The sequence below is a fragment of the Oncorhynchus clarkii genome, chromosome 29, assembly GCF_045791955.1.
Source record: "Oncorhynchus clarkii lewisi isolate Uvic-CL-2024 chromosome 29, UVic_Ocla_1.0, whole genome shotgun sequence".
In the NCBI taxonomy this organism is placed as follows: domain Eukaryota; kingdom Metazoa; phylum Chordata; class Actinopteri; order Salmoniformes; family Salmonidae; genus Oncorhynchus; species Oncorhynchus clarkii.
This window is the reverse complement of record NC_092175.1, coordinates 46397263-46407262: the sequence shown is the minus strand read 5'-3', so window position 1 is coordinate 46407262 and position 10000 is coordinate 46397263. Positions and strand designations below refer to the sequence as shown.

Genomic DNA, 10000 nt, shown 5'->3' with positions numbered 1-10000 from the left:
ATCTCTAGGAGACAGAACACGCCTCCTTCCTGAGCGGTATGACGGCTGCGTGGTCCCATGGTGTTTATACTTGCGTACTCTTGTTTGTACAGATGAACGTGGCACCTTGAGGCATTTGGAAATTGCTCCCAAGGATGAACCAGACTTGTGGAGGTCTACAATTTTTTTCGGAGGTCTTGGCTGATTTCTTTTGATTTTCCCACGATGTCAAGCAAAGAGGCACTGAGTTTGAAGGTAGGCCTTGAAATACATCCACAAGTACATCTCCAATTGACTCAAATGATGTCAATTAGTCTATCTGAAGCTTCTAAAGCCATGACATCATTTTCTGGAGATTTCCAAGCTGTTTAAAGGCACAGTCAAGTTAGTGTATGTAAACTTCTGACTTCAATTGTATGTGCAGGGGTACTAGGTAGTTTAGGTAGTTGAGGTAATATGTACATGTAGGTAGAGGTAAAGACTAGACAACAGGATAGATAATAGACAGTAACAGCAGTGTTGGTAGTAGGGTAGGTAATATAATGTAGGTAGGGGTAAAGACTAGACAACAGGATAGATAATAGACAGTAACAGCAGTGTTGGTAGTAGGGTAGGTAATATGTACATGTAGGTAGGGGTAAAGACTAGACAACAGGATAGATAATAGACAGTAACAGCAGTGTTGGTAGTAGGGTAGGTAATATAATGTAGGTAGGGGTAAAGACTAGACAACAGGATATATAATAGACAGTAACAGCAGTGTTGGTAGTAGGGTAGGTAATATAATGTAGGTAGGGGTAAAGACTAGACAACAGGATAGATAATAGACAGTAACAGCAGTGTTGGTAGTAGGGTAGGTAATATGTACATGTAGGTAGGGGTAAAGACTAGACAACAGGATAGATAATAGACAGTAACAGCAGTGTTGGTAGTAGGGTAGGTAATATAATGTAGGTAGGGGTAAAGACTAGACAACAGGATATATAATAGACAGTAACAGCAGTGTTGGTAGTAGGGTAGGTAATATAATGTAGGTAGGGGTAAAGACTAGACAACAGGATAGATAATAGACAGTAACAGCAGTGTTGGTAGTAGAGTAGGTAATATGTACATGTAGGTAGAGGTAAAGACTAGACAACAGGATAGATAATAGACAGTAACAGCAGTGTTGGTAGTAGGGTAGGTAATATAATGTAGGTAGGGGTAAAGACTAGACAACAGGATAGATAATAGACAGTAACAGCAGTGTTGGTAGTAGGGTAGGTAATATGTACATGTAGGTAGAGGTAAAGACTAGACAACAGGATAGATAATAGACAGTAACAGCAGTGTTGGTAGTAGGGTAGGTAATATAATGTAGGTAGGGGTAAAGACTAGACAACAGGATAGATAATAGACAGTAACAGCAGTGTTGGTAGTAGGGTAGGTAATATGTACATGTAGGTAGAGGTAAAGACAACAGGATAGATAATATACAGTAACAGCAGTGTTGTTAGTAGGGTAGGTAATATAATGTAGGTAGGGGTAAAGACTAGACAACAGGATAGATAATAGACAGTAACAGCAGTGTTGGTAGTAGAGTAGGTTATATAATGTAGGTAGAGGTAAAGACTAGACAACAGGATAGATAATATACAGTAACAGCAGTGTTGGTAGTAGGGTAGGTAATATGTACATGTAGGTAGGGGTAAAGACTAGACAACAGGATAGATAATAGACAGTAACAGCAGTGTTGGTAGTAGGGTAGGTAATATAATGTAGGTAGAGGTAAAGACTAGACAACAGGATAGATAATATACAGTAACAGCAGTGTTGGTAGTAGGGTAGGTAATATAATGTAGGTAGGGGTAAAGACTAGACAACAGGATAGATAATATACAGTAACAGCAGTGTTGGTAGTAGGGTAGTTAATATGTACATGTAGGTAGAGGTAAAGACAACAGGATAGATAATAGACAGTAACAGCAGTGTTGTTAGTAGGGTAGGTAATATAATGTAGGTAGGGGTAAAGACAACAGGATAGATAATAGACAGTAACAGCAGTGTTGGTAGTAGAGTAGGTAATATAATGTAGGTAGAGGTAAAGACAACAGGATAGATAATAGACAGTAACAGCAGTGTTGGTAGTAGGGTAGGTAATATGTACATGTAGGTAGAGGTAAAGACTAGACAACAGGATAGATAATAGACAGTAACAGCAGTGTTGGTAGTAGGGTAGGTAATATAATGTAGGTAGGGGTAAAGACTAGACAACAGGATAGATAATAGACAGTAACAGCAGTGTTGGTAGTAGGGTAGGTAATATAATGTAGGTAGAGGTAAAGACTAGACAACAGGATAGATAATTGACAGTAACAGCAGTGTTGGTAGTAGGGTAGGTAATATAATGTAGGTAGGGGTAAAGACTAGACAACAGGATAGATAATATACAGTAACAACAGTGTTGGTAGTAGGGTAGGTAATATAATGTAGGTAGGGGTAAAGACTAGACAACAGGATAGATAATAGACAGTAACAGCAGTGTTGGTAGTAGGGTAGGTAATATAATGTAGGTAGGGGTAAAAGTGACTAGTGAATCAGGATAATGTGGACACTACCGGTCAAAACTTTAGAGCAGCTACTCATCCAAGAGTTTTTCTCTTACTTTTTAATATTTTCTAAAGTAAGGTAAAATAACCTAGTAGATGATCCCAGGAGGTTGAACCCTTGCATGGTGGTAAAATAACCTAGTAGATGATCCCTAGCCCAGGAGGTTGAACCCTTGCATGGTGGTAAAATAACCTAGTAGATGATCCCAGGAGGTTGAACCCTTGCATGGTGGTAAAATAACCTAGTAGATGATCCCAGGAGGTTGAACCCTTGCATGGTGGTATATCAAATCAAAACAAATGTATTTATATAGCCCTTCTTACATCAGCTGATATATCAAAGTGCTGTACAGAAACCCAGCCTAAAACCCCAAACAGCAAGCAATGCAGGTGTAGAACCTAGTAGATGATCCCTAGCCCAGGAGGTCTAACCCTTGCATGGTGGTAAAGGAACCTAGTAGATGATCCCTAGTCCAGGATGTTGGACCCTTGCATGGTGATACAGGGTCAAGAGGTGCCCTGCTAATTGACCACATGGTAGCACTGTAACAACTGATTGAACATTTTGTGAAAAACACTTTAAACGCCTCTCCTCTGGCATCAAATGACTGACCTGCACAAAATTGTATACTTGGCCTCTATGGACCAAGCTCTCACAAATGATGTTTTATTTCCCAGGATTGCTTCTCAAACAATATGGCCGCTACTGATCAATACATTTTCACGTGGTCTGGCACATAAATGCATATAACTCCGACATGGCTATTTGTAACAAAACCTGGTACACATCTTCCAAACACTGTCAAGACTTAACACATCTGAGCACATTCAGATCGACCACACGGTGGCGCTACGACGGGCACATGTTTATATACAGTATTGTGATCTGTTTGATCAGGGATATGTGTCTAGCTAACCTGTATAGTACGGTTGCGTTTAGACGTGTGTTGGCTCTGTTGGACAGGAACAATCGTTAATGCAAACTCATAGGCTCATAGGGGCCATATTGTTTCTGCTAGAGTCTTGGAAGGATGTGTATCTATAGATGCTACAGACCCAATCTGGTGCTGATCGGTCTAGCGGTTCTGTAGAATAATGCATATAGAAGAAGTCAACGATATTGAAAAAAGATCCAAAATACATCAAAAGCTTATTATATTGATGATCAGTTTGATTTTGAGTTCTGATATTTGGCAAGCGTGGTCAACAAGGGCAATGGTTCCATTTTTTTCTGATGGTGGCACAGTGGGCTGAACCCCGGCGTTGTTGCTTGTCGGTGTTATACTGTATACAAAAAGTGAATGTGATCGTACAGCACAGGTCATACGGTCCACACTGTTCTATTATTACTCACTTAGCAACAAGACATATTACCCTCTCTCTCTCTCTCTCCTCTCTCTCTCCACCCCGTCTTTCTCTCCCTCCCTCCCTCCCTCCCTCCCTCCCTCCCTCCCTCCCTCCCCTTTCTCTTTTTATCCCCTCTCCTACTCCCTCTTTCTCTCCCTCCCCTCTCCCCTCTCTCTCTCTCCCTCATCCCCTCTCTTTCTCTCTCCCATCTCCCCCTCTCTCTCTTTCAACCCTCCCCTCTCTCTCGCCCTCCCCTCTCCCCTATCTCTCTCTCTCTCCCTCCCCTCTTCCCTCTCTCTCTCTCTCCCACTCCAACTTTTTCTCCCTCCCCTCTCCCCTCTCTCTCTTTCAACCCTCCCCTCTTCCCTCTCTCTCTCTCTCCCACCCCGTCTTTCTCTCCCTCCCCTCTCTTTCTCCCTCCCCTCTCCCCTCTCTCTCTCCCTCTCCTTTCTCTCTTTATCCCCTCTCCCACTCCCTCTTTCTCTTCCTCCCCTCTCTCTCTCTCCCTCATCCCCTCTCTTTCTCACTCCCATCTCCCCTCTCTCTCTTTCAACCCTCCCCTCTCTCTCTCCCTTCCCTATCTCCTCTCTCTCTCTCTATCTCTCTCTCTCTCTCTCTCTCTCTCTCCCTCCCCTCTCCTCTCCCCTCTCCCTCCCCTCCCCTCTCCCTCCCCTCCCCTCCCCTCCCCTCCCCTCCCCTCCCCTCTCCCCTCTCTCTCTCCCCTCTCCCTCCCCTCTCCCCTCTCCCTCTCTCTCTCTCCCTCCCCACCCCTCTCCCCCTCCCTCCCCTCTCCCTCTCTCTCTACCTTCCCTATCTCCTCTCTCTCTCTCTCTCTCTCTCTCTCTCTCTCTCTCTCTCTCTCTCTCTCTCTCTCTCTCTCTCCCTCCCTCCCTCCCCATCCCTCTCCCCCTCCCTCCCCTCTCCCTCTTTCTCTCCCTCCCCTCTCCCCTCTCTCTCCATCTCCCTCCTCCAGTGATGGCTGGGCTGACCGGTATGATGTGACAGATGGATATCAGCAAGAGGCTGCAGGGGGAATAACTATAAAGCTGAAGTCAGCCTACATCCCCTGGTTCGATGACTACTACTTGGCTCTGCAACCAGATGACAACACCAGGAACCCCTGGTTCACTGAGTTCTGGCAGCACCGGTTCCAATGTAGACTAAAGGGACACGCACAGGAGAACACCAAGTACAACCGTACCTGCAATAGTGAGTAGGCTACACAGGTGTGCTGAAACTGGTTTGGCTCTAGTTGTGTGTAGATGTGCTGAAACTGAAACTGGTTTGACTCTAGTTGTGTGTAGATGTGCTGAAACTGAAACTGGTTTGACTCTAGTTGCGTGTAGATGTGCTGAAACTGAAACTGGTTTGACTCTAGTTGTGTGTAGATGTGCTGAAACTGAAACTGGTTTGACTCTAGTTGTGTGTAGATGTGCTGAAACTGAAACTGGTTTGACTCTAGTTGTGTGTAGATGTGCTGAAACTGAAACTGGTTTGACTCTAGTTGCGTGTAGATGTGCTGAAACTGAAACTGGTTTGACTCTAGTTGTGTGTAGATGTGCTGAAACTGAAACTGGTTTGACTCTAGTTGCATGTAGATGTGCTGAAACTGAAACTGGTTTGACTCTAGTTGTGTGTAGATGTGCTGAAACTGAAACTGGTTTGACTCTAGTTGTGTGTAGATGTGCTGAAACTGAAACTGGTTTGACTCTAGTTGCGTGTAGATGTGCTGAAACTGAAACTGGTTTGACTCTAGTTGTGTGTAGATGTGCAGAAACTGAAACTGGTTTGACTCTAGTTGTGTGTAGATGTGCTGAAACTGAAACTGGTTTGACTCTAGTTGTGTGTAGATGTGCTGAAACTGAAACTGGTTTGACTCTAGTTGTGTGTAGATGTGCTGAAACTGAAACTGGTTTGACTCTAGTTGCGTGTAGATGTGCTGAAACTGAAACTGGTTTGACTCTAGTTGCGTGTAGATGTGCTGAAACTGGTTTGACTCTAGTTGTGTGTAGATGTGCTGAAACTGGTTTAACTCTAGTTGTGTGTAGATGTGCTGAAACTGGTTTGACTCTAGTTGTGTGTAGATGTGCTGAAACTGGTTTGACTCTAGTTGTGTGTAGATGTGCTGAAACTGGTTTGACTCTAGTTGTGTGTAGATGTGCTGAAACTGGTTTGACTCTAGTTGTGTGTAGATGTGATGAAACTGGTTTGACTCTAGTTGTGTGTAGATGTGCTGAAACTGGTTTGACTCTAGTTGTGTGTAGATGTGCTGAAACTGGTTTGACTCTAGTTGTGTGTAGATGTGCTGAAACTGAAACTGGTTTGACTCTAGTTGCGTGTAGATGTGCTGAAACTGAAACTGGTTTGACTCTAGTTGCGTGTAGATGTGCTGAAACTGAAACTGGTTTGACTCTAGTTGTGTGTAGATGTGCAGAAACTGAAACTGGTTTGACTCTAGTTGTGTGTAGATGTGCTGAAACTGAAACTGGTTTGACTCCAGTTGTGTATAGATGTGCTGAAACTGAACCTGGTTTGACTCTAGTTGTGTATAGATGTGCTGAAACTGGTTTGACTCCAGTTGTGTATAGATGTGCTGAAACTGAAACTGGTTTGACTCTAGTTGTGTGTAGATGTGCTGAAACTGGTTTGACTCTAGTTGTGTGTAGATGTGCTGAAACTGGTTTAACTCTAGTTGTGTGTAGATGTGCTGAAACTGGTTTGACTCTAGTTGTGTGTAGATGTGCTGAAACTGGTTTGACTCTAGTTGTGTGTAGATGTGCTGAAACTGGTTTGACTCTAGTTGTGTGTAGATGTGCTGAAACTGGTTTGACTCTAGTTGTGTGTAGATGTGATGAAACTGGTTTGACTCTAGTTGTGTGTAGATGTGCTGAAACTGGTTTGACTCTAGTTGTGTGTAGATGTGCTGAAACTGGTTTGACTCTAGTTGTGTGTAGATGTGCTGAAACTGAAACTGGTTTGACTCTAGTTGCGTGTAGATGTGCTGAAACTGAAACTGGTTTGACTCTAGTTGCGTGTAGATGTGCTGAAACTGAAACTGGTTTGACTCTAGTTGTGTGTAGATGTGCAGAAACTGAAACTGGTTTGACTCTAGTTGTGTGTAGATGTGCTGAAACTGAAACTGGTTTGACTCCAGTTGTGTATAGATGTGCTGAAACTGAACCTGGTTTGACTCTAGTTGTGTATAGATGTGCTGAAACTGGTTTGACTCCAGTTGTGTATAGATGTGCTGAAACTGAAACTGGTTTGACTCTAGTTGTGTGTAGATGTGCTGAAACTGGTTTGACTCTAGTTGTGTGTAGATGTGCTGAAACTGGTTTAACTCTAGTTGTGTGTAGATGTGCTGAAACTGGTTTGACTCTAGTTGTGTGTAGATGTGCTGAAACTGGTTTGACTCTAGTTGTGTGTAGATGTGCTGAAACTGGTTTGACTCTAGTTGTGTGTAGATGTGCTGAAACTGGTTTGACTCTAGTTGTGTGTAGATGTGATGAAACTGGTTTGACTCTAGTTGTGTGTAGATGTGCTGAAACTGGTTTGACTCTAGTTGTGTGTAGATGTGCTGAAACTGGTTTGACTCTAGTTGTGTGTAGATGTGCTTAAACTGGTTTGACTCTAGTTGTGTGTAGATGTGCTGAAACTGGTTTGACTCTAGTTGTGCGTAGATGTGCTGAAACTGGTTTGACTCTAGTTGTGTGTAGATGTGCTGAAACTGAAACTGGTTTGACTCTAGTTGCGTGTAGATGTGCTGAAACTGAAACTGGTTTGACTCTAGTTGTGTGTAGATGTGCTGAAACTGAAACTGGTTTGACTCTAGTTGTGTGTAGATGTGCTGAAACTGAAACTGGTTTGACTCTAGTTGTGTGTAGATGTGCTGAAACTGAAACTGGTTTGACTCTAGTTGCGTGTAGATGTGCTGAAACTGAAACTGGTTTGACTCTAGTTGTGTGTAGATGTGCTGAAACTGAAACTGGTTTGACTCTAGTTGCGTGTAGATGTGCTGAAACTGAAACTGGTTTGACTCTAGTTGTGTGTAGATGTGCAGAACTGAAACTGGTTTGACTCTAGTTGTGTGTAGATGTGCTGAAACTGAAACTGGTTTGACTCCAGTTGTGTATAGATGTGCTGAAACTGAACCTGGTTTGACTCTAGTTGTGTATAGATGTGCTGAAACTGGTTTGACTCCAGTTGTGTATAGATGTGCTGAAACTGAAACTGGTTTGACTCTAGTTGTGTGTAGATGTGCTGAAACTGGTTTGACTCTAGTTGTGTGTAGATGTGCTGAAACTGGTTTAACTCTAGTTGTGTGTAGATGTGCTGAAACTGGTTTGACTCTAGTTGTGTGTAGATGTGCTGAAACTGGTTTGACTCTAGTTGTGTGTAGATGTGCTGAAACTGGTTTGACTCTAGTTGTGTGTAGATGTGCTGAAACTGGTTTGACTCTAGTTGTGTGTAGATGTGATGAAACTGGTTTGACTCTAGTTGTGTGTAGATGTGCTGAAACTGGTTTGACTCTAGTTGTGTGTAGATGTGCTGAAACTGGTTTGACTCTAGTTGTGTGTAGATGTGCTTAAACTGGTTTGACTCTAGTTGTGTGTAGATGTGCTGAAACTGGTTTGACTCTAGTTGTGCGTAGATGTGCTGAAACTGGTTTGACTCTAGTTGTGTATAGATGTGCTGAAACTGGTTTGACTCCAGTTGTGTATAGATGTGCTGAAACTGAACCTGGTTTGACTCTAGTTGTGTGTAGATGTGCTGAAACTGGTTTGACTCTAGTTGTGTGTAGATGTGCTGAAACTGGTTTGACTCTAGTTGTGTGTAGATGTGCTGAAACTGGTTTGACTCTAGTTGTGTGTAGATGTGCTGAAACTGGTTTGACTCTAGTTGTGTGTAGATGTGATGAAGTTTGCCTGTACTGTACCCCGTTCCCTCTGCAGGTAGAGAGTCTCTCCGGCAGCAGTATGCCCAGGACACTAAGATGGGTTTTGTCATCAACGCTATCTACTCCATGGCCTATGGACTACACACTATGCAGCAGACAGTCTGCCCAGGATACCAAGTGGGTGGACCTGTCAGCGGTGGCACATGATAGTGTGTACATGCCTGTGTTTTGACTCTGGTTGATGTGTTTCCGGTTACCAGGGTCTGTGTTGTGTTAACACATCTCTCTGTTCTGTCCTGGTTACCAGGTTCTGTGTTAACTCATCTCTCTGTTCTGTCCTGGTTACCAGGGTCTGTGTTAACACCTCTCTCTGCTCTGTCCTGGTTGCCAGGGTCTGTGTTAACACCTCTCTCTGTTCTGTCCTGGTTACCAGGGTCTGTGTTGTGTTAACACCTCTCTCTGCTCTGTCCTGGTTACCAGGGTCTGTGTTAACACCTCTCTCTGTTCTGTCCTGGTTACCAGGGTCTGAGTTAACACCTCTCTCTGTTGTGTCCTGGTTACCAGGGTCTGTGTTAACACCTCTCTCTGTTCTGTCCTGGTTACCAGGGTCTGTGGTAACACCTCTCTCTGTTCTGTCCTGGTTACCAGGGTCTGTGTTAACACCTTTCTCTGTTCTGTCCTGGTTACCAGGGTCTGTGTTAACACCTCTCTCTGTTCTGTCCTGGTTACCAGGGTCTGTGGTAACACCTCTCTCTGTTCTGTCCTGGTTACCAGGGTCTGTGGTAACACCTCTCTCTGTTCTGTCCTGGTTACCAGGGTCTGTGTTAACACCTCTCTCTGTTCTGTCCTGGTTACCAGGGTCTGTGTTAACACCTCTCTCTGTTCTGTCCTGGTTACCAGGGTCTGTGTTAACACCTCTCTCTGTTCTGTCCTAGTTACCAGGGTCTGTGGTAACACCTCTCTCTGTTCTGTCCTGGTTACCAGGGTCTGTGGTAACACCCTCTCTGTTCTGTCCTGGTTACCAGGGTCTGTGGTAACACCTCTCTCTGTTCTGTCCTGGTTACCAGGGTCTGTGGTAACACCTCTCTCTGTTGTGTCCTGGTTACCAGGGTCTGTGTTAACACCTCTCAGGGTCTGTGTTAACACCTCTCTCTGTTCTGTCCTGGTTACCAGGGTCTGTGTTAACACC

At 43.9% G+C, this 10000-nt stretch overlaps 1 protein-coding gene across 1 annotated transcript in view; it reads left to right on the top strand.

Annotated features, from left to right (window-relative positions):
• LOC139388246 (metabotropic glutamate receptor 5-like) overlaps positions 1-9130 on the top strand; it is a 38763-nt gene extending 29633 nt beyond the window's left edge. Inside the window, exons 6-8 of the mRNA XM_071134795.1 lie at positions 4888-5123; positions 8867-8988; positions 9119-9130. Of these exons, the coding sequence (XP_070990896.1) occupies positions 4888-5123; positions 8867-8988; positions 9119-9130 (370 nt within the window). The remainder of the gene's footprint in view (positions 1-4887; positions 5124-8866; positions 8989-9118) is intronic.
• The last annotated feature ends 870 nt before the right edge of the window (positions 9131-10000 follow it).